The following is an 18,731-nucleotide window of genomic DNA, read 5'->3' on the forward strand; positions in this document are numbered from 1 at the left end:
GTTACATGGTTGTGCATCGACAAACAATCCAAAAGCCCAAGGTGAGCTGAAAGAGACATATCTATTCGTGCAATTTGTATTAATTTTAAAGTTTTCAACGTATTAGCCCACCCCTCATGTCACTATAGCAGTCCACATAAGTAATTAGAATATTAATCACAATGCAACCAGACAACCAACAAATATAAAGTGCTGCAGTTCTTTAGTTCACAGTATTGAAAAGAATTGAACAAAAATGTGTATCCGTATTTCCAACTTCAATCACTTCCATTAATAAACATTGGCCACGATTTTATCATCAGTGGCGGGAGAACTGGTTTCCGGGTTCCAGTCGCGATCCTGGCTACAGCCACTCTGTCAAAGGGATTTTCCCTTGATTGGCCTTGTTAAGCCCGCCCTGCGGGCTTCCCGGCCAATTAACAGGAAGCAGGTCTGATGATGTAATTTGATGACGTGTCATCAGCCGGTTTCCTTAAAGGGACCACGGCCACATTGAGTTTGACAGCATTGAGGTGCTGCAAACACTGACAAGCACTGCACAAAGGTGGACACTTGCACCCAGGCTCTCAAATGACTCCCTCCATATGCTTATGGAGGGAGTCACAGCATGCAGGGAGGTTCTCTTCCCTTCCAAGGGTAGAGGAGACCTCCCCAGGACACCAACACAGCCTGGTTGCACATTGCACAAAGGACACAAGCAGGGATGTCATCAGGAGTCTCTGGCTGCAGTGACGCCAACCTTTCAACAATGTCAGTGGATCACAATACGTTACTTCTACTCAACACATTCTCATCACTCTGCCTTCCATACCCTACTCCTACACATCCTTACACCAACTTACCTTGCACCTCCACCCAAACCTCTCTCTACTTTATCACTTCCCCATCTCACTAGCCACCCCTCACGCTCACCCTCCTCCTACTGCAAGCATACCAACTAACAACACACAAAGGTAAGCACTTGAGAGGTTTAGCCATTGCCCATGTGAAGTTTCTGGTAATGTGTTGTCATACAGTGAAATCTCTCTTTCTAACACTGCCCCTTATTGGACAGATCTGAGCACACCTTGAGAAGTGTCTTACTGAACTTCCAGTGAATGTTAAGACATAACTCCGCCCCCCCCCAGCTATAGTGATGAGTGTGCATGGCATGGCTTGGACATTAAAGGGATGCTTCACAGGGATGGTGCTAACCTGGTGTCATGTGGCAGCCAGGGTTAACAGCGTCAAGTGAAGTAAATCTGGCCATGGTGATGCCATCACTTGCCTCCCGGGCAGCAGTGTTGTCAGGGGCTGATGTCCTGTGCAGCATCAGGTGACGGCGGAGAAGGTTGGTGATGTTGTTAGTGATGATGGTGCGCCTGGTGATGTTGGTGTTGGGGCTGATCGTGGAAAGATTGAGAGGACCAGAGTCTCTCTTTTTCAAGGGCACCGATGTTGCTGCAATAGATGTCAGGTGCAGGTGAGATGACAGAAGTGATCTGTCAATGGTGAGAGAGGTTGTTCCAATGAGGTGGCACTGGACATACAGTTGGCTCTAAACACTTGCAAGCTAAAGAAATCTCTATATGTATTATAGATGCAGTTTCTGCGCTCTGAAACTGACCATCTGCAACATGGTATCCTTTACACCACTTCTGCAGCTGTCAGCTTATCAGAAACATCAGAGCAGACTCAACTCACGCCAGGGTGAGCTGGCGTGTTCCCCGAGCAGTGGGTAACCCGTGGGGGAGAACGTAAAATGGGAAGGAAGCCTCAAAATACCATTAAATTGGCTCTTAATAAGCCATTTAATTAACTCGATTATATTCCCCACTGCTTGGTGTCGGGCCAGTTCTCCGCTGACTGACCCAACACCTGGGAGTCTCTCCTGAAGGCGGGTTGACAGCGGGTTTCCTTTGCTATTTTGACAGTGGACCCGCCTCCAAACCTGCCCTCTGGGCACCGGCAAAATTCCGGCCAATTGAACCAGCACACCCACTATGTAACATGTCAGAAATGCAGCACTTATTCACAAGTGCAGAAAAACACACAAACAATTTGCATCACCGAATTAAAAACAAAAAGCAGGAAAAGCTATGATTTAACAGAAATAAACTTCCTGGACAGGAGAACCAATCAAACTTGGAAATGTTGACTAATATGTTGAGGTAAAGATGTTAATTTACAATTTTCACTTCTAATGTTTTTCTCTCAAACATTCTCCACAATATTAATACCTGCTCTTATCAAGAAAAGTGTTGAATTATTTTAGGTACTTCCCAATTAAATAGTTGGAAACAAACTACATTGTACTCTCAATTTTTAGGGGGAAAAATTCGGTAGCTTTGCGCCTCCCATTAGCGCCCTAAGAGGGCGCTAATGGGGCGCAAAGCAACTAGCGCCCGGGCATGGCGATCTTTGCACCGCTCGCGAAATTGACCAGACATTTTGCGGCGCCGCTAAACACTATTGCCACGATCTACTGCGCCCACAGATCGTGACGTCAGTTGAGCGTGCAGCGCCCCGGACCTGATATTGAGTGGCACCCCCGCCTTTCCGCCTGCCGCTAGCAACGACAGGTTGAGGGGAGCGTTTTGCAGTCGGGAAGGGACTGGGGGAGTGCTATTTAAAGGCGACCGCTTCCTGCCTTTTTTTGTCGGCGACATTTTTGCAAACGCATTCTGAGAGAGAGAGAGAGAGAAACTTCTGGAGAGATTCAACGCTGTGTGAAGGAGTTTTGGGTACTGAGCAGCACTTTGCAGGTTCATTTTGATTTGACCTTCCTTGCATCGATTTAAAAGAGACTACGGGGGCTGCACTCTGAGCTCTTTCCCTGGGCCTCTCCATTGTTCTTTCCAGCAGATTTGATGTACAGGTCTCTCCAGGCTGACATTCAAGGCTTCAATGAGCAGGGTGTGGATGGAGAGCAAGATCGACCCTCTCCTTTAAGAACTGGCCGGTGCCAGTGTGTCTGTGTTCCATTGCTGACTGACATCACATGAGCTTCGCCAGCGCTGTGAGGTAGCTCCTCGGCGTTAACGCCTTAAGAGGTGTGTAGTGCCTGATTTAGCGCTCCAATCACCTCCAGGGGCGATAGAAGCCAAGTTTGCAGTCGGAGGCGATGATTAGCGGCAGGCGCTAAACTTTGCGCCCGGCCGATAATTGCGCCCCAATGGGGCTATACTGAATTTTTCCCCCTTAATCTCTTATTTCAAACATTTATACCAAATCAAAATTGTACATTATCAGTTTAATCGAAGTATTTTCTGTATCTTTCTCAATAAACAAATAGTAGTTTCTTCTAAAGTAGCTTCCTGCAATTTTTATACATCATTACATAACTGGCGTTTCTATTAACACTCCACTAAACGTTTAAGAGGAAATCTGTATTTACATTATTCCTGGGACTTGTTAGGACTATAGAACGACAGACAAAATAAAATGGTTTGTGTTTTTCCCCTTTTTTGGTTCTCTTCCTAAAGGTCTTACTTTTTACTGACTTTATAACATTTATAATTAATATGTAACTCCTACAAATCCTCCCCCATGCATGGTTGCATGTTTTTGTAAAGCTACTCACTTCGGTCGATCATTCAAAATCAAAATTGAGAAATTTCAATTTTAAATGTTTTAAGCATTTCAGAAGTGTTTGGACTTCAAGACCTGGTTGAAACTTGTTTAGATGAGGGGAAAATTAATTTTTGTTTCTGTTTTCTTCCAAAATCATATTCGAAACTTGGGGGGGGGAAGGTGTTTTTAACACTCACTTTTTGTGAAAAGTTCATTAAAAATCTTTAAATTCTTTCAAGTCTCATTGCAGCTTTGACAGAAGTTGCTCCAAGTTTCTCTTTCCCTCTTCAACGCTGTCATGAAACATACAGCAAAAAATAAAAATAAACTCTAATTCCAAACGAAGCTCAAGTAAGAAAGTGAATAAAGTGGTTAAACTTCCTAAGAAGGCGGTGAGGTTATCTATCCCCAGTCTTGGCAATGTGTTTTGGAGAAGTTGTTTCCTCTTCTTCTGCTGCCGTTCCCTCTGTCTCTTACACACTGAGGTAAAAACAGGGGCACAAACTTTTTCCCCTCTCTCATAACATGATTTAAACAACCCTGATAGACTCTTTCAAAAAGGGGACAACACCTGGCAAAATTTAACTGGAACTTACCGTGGGACATTTAACATCACTTTCCCCTATTTTTTTCCAACTTTAAACAATTTTCTGAATTAAAATGTTAAAAAATTCTCATTTTTGTTTCACCGGGGGCCTAAAACTTGTTGCTTTCGCCTCCTTCCAGCAGCCATTGTACATGTGCTGCGCCTCCACCTGTGTTGTCCCAAAGTGCAGCCGCCTCTCAGTCCCCAGGAACTGACGACACATGTCTGGACCCTCACCACTCTCTCTGACCCTCTCCCTCCCTCCATCTCCCCTCCCTCTCTCCCCCTCTCTCTCCCCATCTCTCTCTCTCCCCCTAGTCTCTCTCTCTCTCTCTCCCCCCCCAGTCTCTCTCCCCCCAGTCTCTCTCTCTTCCTAGTCTCTCTCTCTCTCTTTTCCCAGTTTCTCTCTATCTCCCCCCAGTCTCTCTCTCCCCAATCTCTCTCTCTCTCCCCTCTCTCTCTCTCTCTCTCCCCCCTCTCTCTCTCTCTCCCCTCTCTCTCTCTCTCTCTCACTCCAGTCTCTCTGCCCAGTCTCTCTCTCTCTCCCCTTTTGATCCTCGATCGCCCCCCACCCCCACCAGCCACCAACGGATCCCCTGACCTCTGCACAGAGCTGACGAAAGTGTGTCCCAACTGGATAATATGCATGCACGGCTCCGGTATCCCGAGAGCTGGCACTGAAGGCTGAAAGGCAAATAATGACAGCGGGTCCAGCTGAAAGGTCAAGAGAGCTAACCAAACCTCTCGCGGTATTACACAGTGAGCCATCAACCATCGGAACACACACTTCAAGAGTTGCCATTGCGATTGGCTCTGAGGTCGCAAGACTCACAAACGAGTCTGGATTCCCGGGGCCAGTGTGTATTGGGCCCCTCCCCCGGGGCCAGTGTGTATTGGGCCCCTCCCCCGGGGCCAGTGTGTATTGGGCCCCTCCCCCGGGGCCAGTGTGTATTGGGCCCCTCCCCCGGGGCCAGTGTGTATTGGGCCCCTCCCCCGGGGCCAGTGTGTATTGGGCCCCCCCCCCCCGGGGCCAGTGTGTATTGGGCCCCTCCCCCGGGGCCAGTGTGTATTGGGCCCCTCCCCCGGGGCCAGTGTGTATTGGGCCCCTCCCCCGGGGCCAGTGTGTATTGGGCCCCCCCCCCCCCCGGGGCCAGTGTGTATTGGGCCCCTCCCCCGGGGCCAGTGTGTATTGGGCCCCTCCCCCGGGGCCAGTGTGTCGTGGGCCCCTCCCCCCGGGGCCAGTGTGTCGTGGGCCCCTCCCCCCGGGGGCCAGTGTGTCGTGGGCCCCTCCCCCCGGGGGCCAGTGTGTCGTGGGCCCCTCCCCCCGGGGGCCAGTGTGTCGGGGGCCCCTCCCCCCGGGGGCCAGTGTGTCGTGGGCCCCTCCCCCCGGGGGCCAGTGTGTCGTGGGCCCCTCCCCCCGGGGGCCAGTGTGTCGTGGGCCCCTCCCCCCGGGGGCCAGTGTGTCGTGGGCCCCTCCCCCCGGGGGCCAGTGTGTCGTGGGCCCCTCCCCCCGGGGGCCAGTGTGTCGTGGGCCCCTCCCCCCGGGGGCCAGTGTGTCGTGGGCCCCTCCCCCCGGGGGCCAGTGTGTCGTGGGCCCCTCCCCCCAGGGGCCAGTGTGTCGTGGGCCCCTCCCCCCGGGGGGCCAGTGTGTCGTGGGCCCCTCCCCCCGGGGGGCCAGTGTGTCGTGGGCCCCTCCCCCCGGGGGGCCAGTGTGTCGTGGGCCCCTCCCCCCGGGGGGCCAGTGTGTCGTGGGCCCCTCCCCCCGGGGGGCCAGTGTGTCGTGGGCCCCTCCCCCCGGGGGGCCAGTGTGTCGTGGGCCCCTCCCCCCGGGGGCCAGTGTGTCGTGGGCCCCTCCCCCCGGGGGCCAGTGTGTCGTGGGCCCCTCCCCCCGGGGGCCAGTGTGTCGTGGGCCCCTCCCCCGCCCCAGTTCCTGTCCAGTTCTCTGCACGGCATTTTAAATCAACTGCATGCGAGCCCGGGATCGCCCCGTGCACCTTAGTGGGAACAGTGTTTGGAACGGCACTGAGTATTGGGCTGAAGTTATTCCTTAATGTGGTTTTTTCTAAGTAATGATTATTACGTCTTGTCTTGCTAAAATTCTTATTGAATTGCACCGATTACTTCACAAAATGCTGCACAGTTGTGACATTTTGTTGCGAACAAAAATCTTGACCAGCGGTCTCTGAAGATCACTTTGTTCAAACCTAAAATCCAGGTTTGTGCTGGTGAAAAGCTTAACCTCAATAATTGTTTCCATAATTTTACTGCTGGCATGGAACTTCGTGTGAGTCTGTCTGAAGGTGGTATTGCTCTGCAGCTGAAGATAATCTCGGGTACCTTGCAAGGGTGTAATTCAGATTTAAAGGCTGTGTGTAAGATTGAGTTAATTTAGAAATGCGCGACCCAACATAGAATTCTGATGTGCACAGATCCTGTTCAACTCTCATATCTAGAAATCCTAATTCAAACAAAACAATACAAAGCTTCAACTTTTTAGCACTGCCAAGAAGAATTCTGTCTTATCCAATTAGGTTCGAATGGACCTTTGACTGCCTTGTGTAACAGTATTGATTTTATTTTTTAAAAAGCTTAAGATGGCACATGTAACAGTGCAACTGAAGCCTAATATAATTGGCTTCAGCTGAAAGTACGCTAGGAAAGTAAGCCTGGCATTCTCTCAAGAAGGTTCAACAGTTCAGACCTCATTATCTACTTAGTAACTCTTCCTTTTACGCTTCTGGACCCAGGGGTGCTGACAGTCTTGGTAATTTTAATCTGAGTAAGCCATTGGCAATATCAAAATAAACGTTTAAAAAAACTGCAGGTGCTGAAAATTGAAATTGCAGGAATTGCTGGAGACACTCAGCATATCAGGCAGCATCTGTGGAGAGAACAGATGAGGTGTGAATGCTTTGTCAGAATTAACAGTGGAACTTAGTGCTGCATAACTCATAAATACATGAGAATCTGCAGACACATTCTCAAACTGCTAATCTAAGTCGATTTGAAATCAATTAAGCTATTCATTGTTTTTGATTAAAGCATATATTCATCAAGTAAACTGAATGCTGAACTATATTCTGAAAGTACAGTAGTATTATGCTAAAACTGTCCAATACTTTGGTCAGGCTGTACCTTGAGTGCAATGTCCAGTTTTGGTCACTAAGACACATTCAAGTTGTGGCAGCAGTTCAGAGGAGATCCATGAGACTGATCCCCTGCAAGAACTGAGCTTTGAGCGCAGATTAACCTCTAAAGAAGGCAACTGAGGGGGGGAGCTTTATATTAAACTTTGATGTTAAATGGTATAGAATGGGTAAACTTGAAGCATTACTTTAAGATAAATTAACACAGTAGGACAAGGAGGCACAGGTTTCAAACTGGTGAAGGGTAAATCTAGAACTAATGTCAGGAAGAATTTATTCACACAAAGCATAATTACAAGGAGACATAAGGTTGTGGGCTCAAGGCCCAATTTAGGACTTGAAAACAAAATCAAGGTGCAATATTGAGGGTGTGCTGCATTGTTGGAGGTGCTGGACCTCAGATGAGCTGTTAAACTGAGGCCGTGTTTGCCTGTTCTGGTGGTTCAGCTGGAGGTTGAAGATCTCAGGCACTATTTGAAGAAGAGCAGGGATTGTCCTGGTGTCCTGGCCAACATTTATCCCTTAAGCAGCACTACTGAAAACAGGTTAATTGGTCATTTACATCATTGTGACTTGTAGAATATTGCTGTGTGCAAAATGGCTACCGCATTTCATAGAATCATGCAATAGCACAGCACAGAAGGAGGCCATTTGGCCCATCGAGTCTGCACCGACTTTCGAAGAACGATCCAGTTAGTTCCACTCCCCCGCTCTTTCCCCATATCCCTGCAATTTTTTCTCCTTCAAGTATTTATCCAATTCCCTTTTGAAGGCTACTATTGAATCTGTATCCACCCCCTATCAGGCAGTGCATTCCAAATCCTGACCACTCGTTGCACAAAAAAGTTTTTCCTCATGTCGCCTCTGGTTCGTTTGCCAATTACCTTAAATATGTGCCCTCTGATTATCGACCCTTCAGCCATTGGAAACTGTTTCTCTTTATTTACTCTATTTAAACCCTTCATGATTTTAAACACCTTGATCAAATCTCCTCTCATGCTTCTTTGCTCTAATGAGAACAACCCCAGCTTCTCCATTCTATCCACGTAACTGTAATCCCTCATCCCTGGAACCATTCTAGTAAAACTCTTCTGCACCCTCTTCACATCCTTCCTAAAGTGTGGTGCCCAGAATTGGACACAATACTCCAGCTGGGGCCAAATAAGTGTTTTTTTATAGGTTTAGCATACCTTCCTGGCTTTTGTACTCTACCCAGTTGACAACAGTGACTGGTCTTCAGTGTAATTAATTGTACATGATGTGCTTTAGCATTATTCTGGGAGATAGGATAGGGTGCTATATAAATATAAGACTCTCTTTCTTAATCGACACTTGGAATAGACCTCCAGGGAGTGTAGTGGAGGTGAAAATCCTTATACAAGACCTTACTGGGTGGTGCAGTGCGGTACTGTAGGATTTTCTTTTTTGGACGGATGACTTAAAATGGCTTCCCTCATTTGTATTCACCTTGATATTCCGACCTATAAGAGAGGGCAGCACGGTGGCATAGTGGTTAGCACAGCGCCAGGGACCCGGGTTCGAATCCGGCCTCGGGCGACTGTCTGTGTGGAGTTTGCACATTCTCCCCGTGTTTGCGTGGGTTTCCTCCGGGTGCTCTGGTTTCCTCCCACAGTCCAAAGATGTGCGAGTTAGGTTGATTGGCTATGATAAATTGACCCTTAGTGTTAGGGGGATTAAATACGTGGGGTTACGGGGATAGGGTGGGATATGTGTTGGTGTAGGGATTACGGGGATCGGGTGGGATATGTGTCGGTGCAGGCTCGATGGGCCGAAATGGCCTCTATCTGCACTGTGGGGTTTCTGTGATTCTGTGTGATTCTGTGAAGTCTTGTAATTGTAACATCTTCGGGGTGAGACCTTACTGTTTAGTGTTTTATCCACAAACAAATGTGTTGTATCACCCAAAGGAGATGGAAAGCCTGGGGGAGTACTCTTAGTACAAGGTGCTCCCACATCTGTCTAATTTGCTAAATTAAGCCACGGGCATCTGCAAGATAAGTCAGTTATTGTAACTCTTTTTCACTCCCATGGAGACTCCCATCTCTGGTCTGCTCACACCCACAGCTGCACTTATGATATGGGTTACTGGGCAGTTTGCCTGCTTCTCTGAACAGCTCCATTCACTCACACAGCTGGGATGCTGATCTTGAGATGAGCGTGTTACGAAAAGTTACTACTGGCTGAGGATACAACAGGACCGAGTGTCACAGTCATCAAGCGTGCCGTTTGAGCAGCATCACACATTGACACTGAGGAGTGCACCAACATTCTCGGTCCATAGCAACAACTGCAGCCAGCACAAAATACAGACACAACACCTACCTAGAGCTAAACCCAGCAGGACCCAGCCACGGGTATCTCCACATCGGATTCCAACTAGCCCAAAGCGCTGACTTTTGTACAAGTCGGTGGAGTTTCCGCATACATGCTGTACCCATAACCTGCCTACTGTGGTGCTTCTGATGCACAGATTTTTTTTAGGTTAATGAAAGTGCTCCCTTAGGCTTTTCTTAAGTGATGTATGAGCACTGTGTAAATCAGGTATTTCCAAGGGCTTGATAGTTGTTAACCCATTTACTGGGACAAACCTACATATATAGGTTTCAACAAGATGCACTCGGAGTGATTCTAACCTCTGTAGAGACTATTAGGCATCTGGGACTGAATGCATGCATTAAGTTAAATGAGGAGTTCAGACATTTAGATTTGGATATCTGGGGATGATTGTTAGGCAGCAATCTAATCAAAGAGGATCACTGATGCCCTAAACTGTTTTATGATAATGAAACAAACCCTGAGATCAACACGATGGCAAAATACTGCGGATGCTGGAAATCCGAAATAACAACAGAAAACGCTGGAAAAACTCAGCAGGCCAGGCAACATCGGTGGAGAGAGAAACAGAGCCAACGTTTCGGGTCGAAACCCTTCTGAAGGTTCTTCCTGAGATTAACACGCTGCCTTGAAATGATGTCTCACTTTTGAAATGTATATATGGTTTAGTTTTAGGTAGGGGTTCTCGCTCAGTTTGAGGTCTGTTGTTGTCCTGCCAGCATGCATCACCCAGGGCAGCTCGTGTGCCTTTTGTCATTGATGTGTCACAGTGTACAATTCAAGCGATTGCAAGAAGATTTGCACTTTATTACTAGGAAAGTGTATCTACCACACGTTGAACTGTCATTAGGTTTCTTATGCTATTTCTAAGTTAATAGCATAAATGAACTAGAAATGAACTTATGATCAGTCCGCTACCACAAATTTAAACTGAAAATGCAAGCAAGCCACATTAGTACGTCATGCTACCACCACATTGTTTTCTCATATCTAGTTTTCTTTCATTTTCAGGTCCTGAGTCAATTCCTCCCCAGCTAGTGAAGGTATTGTTGGGGCCTATCGCCGGATGTGGGAGCAGTCATCAATATCCCCCTGTGAACTGGGCTTCCATACTCTCTCCACTTATGAGACTGAATTTTGGTAAGTTATAAAAAATGTAATGAATGATTGATTATAAGTCAATTCTTTGAAAGGGCCATTATTTCATCACTGGTTACTTTCTTCCTTTGAAAAAAAAAATTCATTGATAAAGGCCCACCTACAATGGCCGTAACCTTATGTTGTGGGGAAAATACCCAATAATCTCATTTATATTTAAAACTCAGTATAAAATGGTAGGTCTTTCAATCAGGGCTGGATCTTTGCTGGATTTCTAAGGCTGGGTGCAAAAAAACTGGTATTTCTTCGCCTAGTCTTGGTTCCCAACTTCTTTGGAAAGCAATGAGGAATGTGAAGGGGGTGATGCTGGGGAGATTACAGGAGCTTTATCTGAAGTGAGAAATGTTACATTTCTGCAACAAACTTTGGAAATGCTGCAAAGACGGTGGTCTCTGATTGGGAGGCCAGCCACCAAGTGGTGAATTGAACAAGTAATTTTAAAATAAAGTATTTTTTCCCCAAATACTCAATGGTAAGGTCATTGTGGCAGCTTATATTTGAATATTCCTTCAAACGATTCCTTTAACAGATTCATTTTTGGAAAAAAAAAACTTCAGCTTTTCAGCAGAGCCAAGCCTCAGCTAATCAATTACTCCATTGCCAAGTTTATGGGTCTTGTCCTTGGGTGGGGGCGGGGGGGGGGGGGGGGGGGGGAAGAAGTCTGAAGTGATGAGAGGTCCAGCACTCCAAGGTCATCTGAGGTTAGTTCCTGTGTCAGATGAGGTAGTCAGCCTGTCAGATTTGACACTGAACCCCTCCTGTCGGGTAAACTCTCTGTGGGTACTGCGGCTTCCTGTTGAGTTGTGCCATGGCAGTTCCTGCTGTTGTACTTGTTCAACACAGACTGTCTCTTTTAATGAGTGTAGGAGTAAATTAAAATTAGCCTTTTTTATTTGTTATAGTAAGGGGTAGAATTACTGTGACATTGATTTACAACATCACTCCCCCCCTGCCCCCTCCCCTCCCCTACTATTAAGTTACGTCGTTCTAAATGCTAGTTCTACAATCCAACCTTTTTGGGCTAAAATTTCCTTCCTGTGCTAGCTGCACTGCTAACTTGTCAAAAATGCAGGAATCATTGGTGAGAAATCACAGTCCCTCATGATGCTGTGGCCTCATAAATTAGCTGAAGAAACAAATTTGGAAATCAAGATTTGTCAGTACCTTGTCCTGATTGTGTAGGGAAACAGCTACACATTTCTCCAACTCTGCAGCCAATCCTAAAGTAAACAGTGCCATGCAGTGGTCATGCTGTAGTACACCAGCTTTAATAGTTTTTTTTCCCCCTCTTTCTGTAGGTGGAGACATTCAGAAGCACTGCATTGAAGTAGCAGTTACCCAGGCTCAGACATCCCAAAGTGCCGCAATGTTTTTGGGAATGTGGGTAGCCCCTCCATTAGTGCACAGCCTTAATGTACGTATTGAGTTTCTGTCTGTCTGTCTATCTATCTCTCTATCTCTCTCTATCTATCTATCTATACAGTGTTAGCCATGGCTCGCCTCTGAGTCAGAAGGTTGTGGGTTCAAGTCCCACTCCAGGGACTTGAGCGCACTAAAGCTAGGCTGACACTCCAGTGCAGTACTGAGGGAATGCTACACTGTCGGAGGTGCTGTCTTTCGGATGAGACGTTAAACCGAGGCCCAGTCTGCTCTCTCAGGTGGACGTAAAAGATCCTATGGCACTATTTTGAAGAAGAGCAGGGATGTCCTGGCCAATATTTATCCCTCAATCAACATAACAAATTAGATTATCTGGTCATTATCACATTGCTGTTTGTGGGACCTTGCTGTGTGCAAATTGGCTGCCGCGTTTTCCATATTACAACAGTGACTATACTCCAAAAGTACTTCATTGGCTGTAAAGCGCTTTGAGTCGTGAAAGGCGTTATATAAATACAAGTCTTTTTTATCTCTGTATAATATATATATGCAACTTTTTTTTTTACATGGTCCAGCCTGTACAACACATACAGAAAATGTTGGCAGTATTCTTAAATGAAAAGTCACTTGTAATTTTCCTTTCCTTTGACTGTAGCTGTAGGGTTCATTATCGTGCTGCTCAAATGAATCAAACCGTTGCCAATTTCAGGCATCCACTGTTAGCACTGAGCATTACCTGGATCCGCTCCACTAGATTACCGCCCAAGCAGAGAAGATAAAAACTTTACCCCAATATGCCTAAATCCTAACTTCAGAGGAACAGTTTCTATTTTCTATTTTGCACACCAGCCATCTTTAGGACCTCTGAGTCATATTGATCAACTTGTGTCCTGCGGTGAGCAATTTTGTGCTGTGGGTTTGTGGCTACTAATAACTGAGCTCAGGCTGCTGAATTACTTTCATTATTCTTGTTGTCTTGCTTTTCCATTCATTATGATTCCTTTGTCTCTCTCCTTTCCTTTGCCCTTTACTTACCTCAATTCTTTCATTATCTCTCTCTCTCTCTCTCTCTCTCTCTCTCTCCCATCACTTTCCCTCCCTCGCCTTTCACTGCTGGTGTCTCTTCAGCCTCTGCAGCCTACATTTTCCAATTCTGCACAACGGTCATTTTCAGCTGGGAGATGTTTCCTCATTGCTAACTTCAACTAACCATTTGTCTAGAAGTTGGCTTGATACATACACTAAATCCCAGCACTGTGCTGTGAATCCATATGATGGATTTATCGAAGATATAAAGACTTTTGTTCAATAAGGTTTGATTTTTTTTTTCCATTTCGTTTCCTTTTGTTATAATGCATATATATTTATGGAAGCCTCCAGCTGTGTTACAACCTGAGAGCTGAGTTTCCATAACAAAAACAGATATATTGCGATTCCAATCCTTTTAGTCTGCCCTCCATCAAGGAGGAGTGGAAAGAATGGGCACAGATCTAAACAGGAACACTCCAGTCTTGTTTATTGTGTGCTTTACCTCTACCAGTCAAAGTTTTCTTGTCGGATCACTTCTTGATGTTGTCAACAACGTCCCACAACCATTTTTTTTCATTGAGTTGCTGGTCGGAATGGTGCATGTGAGCTCTTCTCTGCTGTCACAGAGGGTGAATGAAGGAAAGGGGATTGAAGGGATATGGGAACAGGGTGAGTAAATGTCATTAGAACTGTTTGCTCATGAGGAGGATAAACGCCAACACGGACTCGGTGGACCGAATGACTTGTTTCCATTTTGTAACTTCTATATATTTCTAAAACTGAGCTTTTCACCATTTACCAGAATGCTTAAAATATCATGATTACAATAGAATAGAAATGTAACATTATCCTCACTTAATGTTGCTTGTATTTCTGAACTAAGAAACCATGTAATAGAATTTTGTAATTTAATTTTGCCCCTCTGAAATCATCTGTCCTTTGTACCAGCTACTGATTCTTATCTGCCTGCCTGTCTGTGTGGTCCACAGACCATGGCACAAAGTGAGTTCAGGGCTTGCATGTATGCCCCTGGGTTACCCTCTCCTCTTATGAAAAATATGTCTAAAATCTACATTTCTAACTTCTATCAATAATATTATAAAATGGTATGTTTACCATGCATTTCCTGTCCATCATAATTCAATTATCACACTCAAACTTCTGTGTCACATGTCAAAGAAAAGTAGCTCCAGGACACCAGAGCCAGGATTTCTGCGACTTCCTCATTGAAATCTGTATGGACTCGCCCAGTATTTACTTAACAGCCTCACTCTTTTAATGGTCCACTATATAAACCCACCAGTGTTTACTTAACAGCAACTAAACCTTGTAGCCTCAAAAAAAACACACCTCAACTTTATTGGAAGAATAATTGTTAGTGTAATAAAAACAGTACGGTAGATTTTGCCCCTGTGCGGACTTTGGGCAGGTGACCAGTAGAGCGCGCCCACTGGTTGCCCAGTAGTCCGGGCGAGAGGCTTGCTCCATTTCGAGGGCCAGGTTTCATTTGCATTCAGCTGCTGGCAGAATACAATCAACCGCGGCAGCCCACCGCTCCAGGCCGTCACAATATCAGGCTGCCCGGCCAGCTTCCGGGGTAGAGTAAATTTAGTCCATGGGCGTGGGATCTGATCTCGGGGCGGGGAAGGGGAACGTGGAGGGACAGCCGCCCAGGCTGTTTTTGTGGAGCCCCGAGGAGCATTCCTGCTTCTCCCAGCCCTACAAAATACAGTAAAACGTACCATTAGGCTGCTCTTCAGCTAGACCACCGGATGACACTAGGTGCAGCATGTGTGGCACACAATCAGCCCAGTACTGTCCTAAAACAGAAAACGGGACCTTAGTATGTCATAGGATCCCAATTTGCATATTGAAAGTGCCATATCGCCTGACTCACGTGGATACTCTGGCCGCCCAGTGGTAGGCCCCGGGAAGAGTGCAGTGGGAATGGGACAGTAAGTCATTCCCAAGCAATTTTCGGGGCACTACCGCCTATTTCCACTGGATGGAAGGCCTCACAGTCTCCCCCCAGTATGTCCAGCACACATTTCCTGTCTCATCTACTTTCCTGTCACAGTCAAATTTCTATATCATACCTTTAAAAAAAAGTTATAAACAAAATAAAGGTAGTCATTTGGAATGTATAGAGAAACTCTTCAGGAACAAGAAATACTGAGCCACAATGTCTGCAGCTTCTTAGTTAAATTTGCCAATTACACTTTAAAAAGACAAAGCCAAACCTGTAGCCTGGATGGTAAATAAACTCATCATTCTTTATGATGCACAGCTTCACTGTAGCAGCAGAATAATACATTGTGTATTACAAGGTATATCACTACTTATCCTTATAAAGCAATGAATCATTCGACTTACAGTGAGGAATTCCACAAGAGACCTACAAGGTATATAATAAATGTAAAACTCAAAAGTAAGCTCCTTCACTCTGCCAGTAACGACTTCATTTCATTTAAATGCAGTTTTATATTCTGTACTTTTGTTTTGCCTACAGCTGGAGACGAAAAAATACCTCTTTACATCTCTCGTTTCCTGGATGAAACATGTGTCAGAGGATAAACTTCAGACGTTTGTTGAAGTCCTTGCAATCCAGTACTTTACATCAGAAAACAGGCAGAAAAGCCCAGAACTTTGTCATTCTGTTCTACAAGGTCTGAATGAAGCGATGAAGGTCCCCAATCAAGTGCAGCACAGCTGGGGCATATTGTGCAGAAGTGTTGAGAAGATTTTTGAGATGCTACCTAATGAAATCCAGGTATAGCTTTTCTGCAACAGCAACATTTAATTTATGTTGTATCCGTGTGTTAATGGAGACACGGAATGCAGGAGTTGGTTTAACAGGTGTTTACTGAACAAAGTCTGGAGGTAAACTAAAAGATACAAGACGCTATACAGGCTTATATACCCGAGTGGTCACTACCGGTATTACAGTACACAGGGGCTCTTAAAGGTACATACACTACAATTCCTCCCCTTTTAGATAATTAGTACATAACATTTTAAGTAATCATTAATTAACATGTTTACAAGAACAATAATCTACACATTTGCTGCAGTTAATCAATTTTCAGTCAGTCTCTCTGGAGGCTTCCTGACTCGGTCCGGATAACGCCTCGGCGGTGTAGTAGTTTTCGGTGGTGTAGTAGGTTCTTTTGGCAAGGTCGATTCGGCTTGAATGCCAGTGTCGGGTTCATCTGGTTCCAGTATCACCGGATCGGAGGTAGATACTATGGGTATCTCTGCTTCATCATTAGGCGTATAGAGTTGTGGTGTAGGTTGTCCCTTTTCGGATGACTCTATGATCTGGTCAGCATGGCGCCTTATTATGCTTTCACCAATGTCCACGGTATACATCAGCGGTCCTAGTCGTGTGCAAATAGTTCCAGGCTGCCATTTCTCGGTACGGTAGTCCCGGGCCAAAACTTGTTGACCTATCTGGAAGGTTCTAGTTGGCCTTTCATTCATGCCTTGAAATTGCCGGTTCTCTACGTCCCTTCTGATGTTTGGCTTGATCAAATCCAGCCGGCATCTTAGTCTTCTATTGAAAAACATCATGGTGGGAGTTTGGTTTGTAACCACATGTGTTGCATTCCTGTATGCAAACAAGAAGTTATCTACCTTATGTTGTAGATTTATGTCTTCATTACCCATGGCCTTTATGGCCTTCTTGAAGGTCTGGACAAACCTTTCAGCTAATCCATTGGTGGCGGGATGGTATGGGGCGGACGTGTAGTGCTTAACCCCATTGTTTTTTAAGAACTTCCTGAATTCTTCGGACACAAATTGCGGTCCATTATCCGAACAGATCTGTTCAGGCAGCCCATTCCTGGCAAATATGGTCCTTAATACTGTGATGGTTTTTTCCGTGGTGGTGGAGGACATCTTTATTACCTCCGGCCACTTGGAGTGTACATCAACCGCGATTAAGAACATTGAGTCCATAAATGGACCAGCAAAGTCGATATGTACCCTTTGCCATGGAGATGAGGGCCACTCCCATGGATGTAGAGGGGCTTGTGGTGGGGCGTTTTGGACCTTCTGGCATCCTAGACAGCTCTTGGTCATTTCTTCGATGTCTCCATCGATACCTGGCCACCACACAAACGCTCTGGCTAGGTTCTTCATTTTCACTCCACCCAGATGCCCCTCGTGAAGCTCCTTTAGCACTTTATCCTGGAGTTTGGGTGGAATCACCACTCTGGATCCACACATCAAGGTTCCTCGGCACACTGACAGCTGTTCTCTTTGTGAGAATGCTGGCAACAGTGGTTCGCCATGTGCTGGCCATCCCTTCACCGTTAAATCGTAGACTCGTGAGAGAGTCGGGTCATTTCTCGTTTCCTTTTCAATGGTAGAATTTGTTACCGGTAGACATTCTACTATGGCTGAGTGGAACATCTCCACTGGGTCCACTGTAGGTGCCTCTTCTACCGTTGGCAACGGTAGGCGCGATAAACCGTCAGCATTCCCATGCTGTTTTGATCCTTTGTATTCTATGTCATATTGGTGTGCCCCTAGAAAAAGGGACCACCTCTGTAGCCTTTGCGCTGTCATAATGGGAACGCCCTTTTTAGAGTTGAATATGGAGACGAGGGGTTGATGGTCAGCCAACAAGGTAAATTTTTGTCCGTGTAGGTAATGGTTGAATTTCTTCACTCCCCACACCAGGCTGAGTGCTTCCCTGTCGATCTGGGCATAGTTACGCTCAGCTGAGTTCAATGAGCGTGACGCAAAAGCTATCGGCCGCTCCGAGCCATCAGGGAATCTATGCGATAATACCGCTCCTACGCCGTAAGGGGATGCATCGCACGCCAGTCTGATTGGCAGTGATGGGTTGTAATGAGCTAACACTTCCTTGGACGTGATCAAGCCTTTGCATTTATGGAAGGCACGTTTACAGTCTTCGCTCCATTTCCAAATTACTCCCGTTTGTAGCAGTGCGTTAAGAGGGTGCAGAACAGTTGACAAGTTCGGTAAAAATTTATGATAGTAATTTATCAATCCCAGGAACGACCTTAATTGTGAGACATTTTCAGGTGCTGGGGCTTTTATGACCACTTCAATTTTTTCAGGTGACTTATGCAACCCTTCTTCGTTAATTATATGGCCACAATATGATATTTGTTTCTGGAAAAATTCGCACTTGAGGCGATTTGCTCGTAGGCCCCGTTCTCTCAGCCTAGTGAGCACCTGCTCCAAATTGGCAAGCTGCTCGTTGTCGTTTTCTCCTGTTACAAGGATGTCGTCTAGGTAGCATTGAGTCCCCGGAATCCCTTGCAGGACTTGCTCCATAGCTCTTTGCCAGATAGCTGGAGCTGATGCTACTCCGAAAACCAGTCGATTGTACTGGTACAGGCCTTTGTGTGTGTTTATCGTGAGATACTTTTTAGAGGCCTCCTCAACCTCCATCTGTAGATATGCCTGTGCCAAGTCAATTTTGGTGAAACGTTTCCCTCCGGATAGTAAGGCGAAAATATCTTCTATCCTTGGAAGAGGATACTGTATCGTGT

The 18,731-nt window shown here is 46.0% G+C and overlaps 1 protein-coding gene across 2 annotated transcripts in view; it reads left to right on the top strand.

Annotated features, from left to right (window-relative positions):
• The window catches only part of focad (focadhesin), a 308,585-nt gene that overhangs the window by 239,821 nt on the left and 50,033 nt on the right, over window positions 1-18,731 (top strand). For both annotated transcript variants that reach the window (XM_085984003.1, XM_085984000.1), the window contains exons 36-38: window positions 10,651-10,779; window positions 12,096-12,211; window positions 15,716-15,976. In XM_085984003.1, coding sequence (XP_085840129.1) covers window positions 10,651-10,779; window positions 12,096-12,211; window positions 15,716-15,976 — 506 coding nt within the window. The remainder of the gene's footprint in view (window positions 1-10,650; window positions 10,780-12,095; window positions 12,212-15,715; window positions 15,977-18,731) is intronic.

This window comes from Somniosus microcephalus, chromosome 1 (assembly GCF_052327205.1).
Source record: "Somniosus microcephalus isolate GS21.2 chromosome 1, FLI_Smic_1.0, whole genome shotgun sequence".
Classification (NCBI taxonomy): domain Eukaryota; kingdom Metazoa; phylum Chordata; class Chondrichthyes; order Squaliformes; family Somniosidae; genus Somniosus; species Somniosus microcephalus.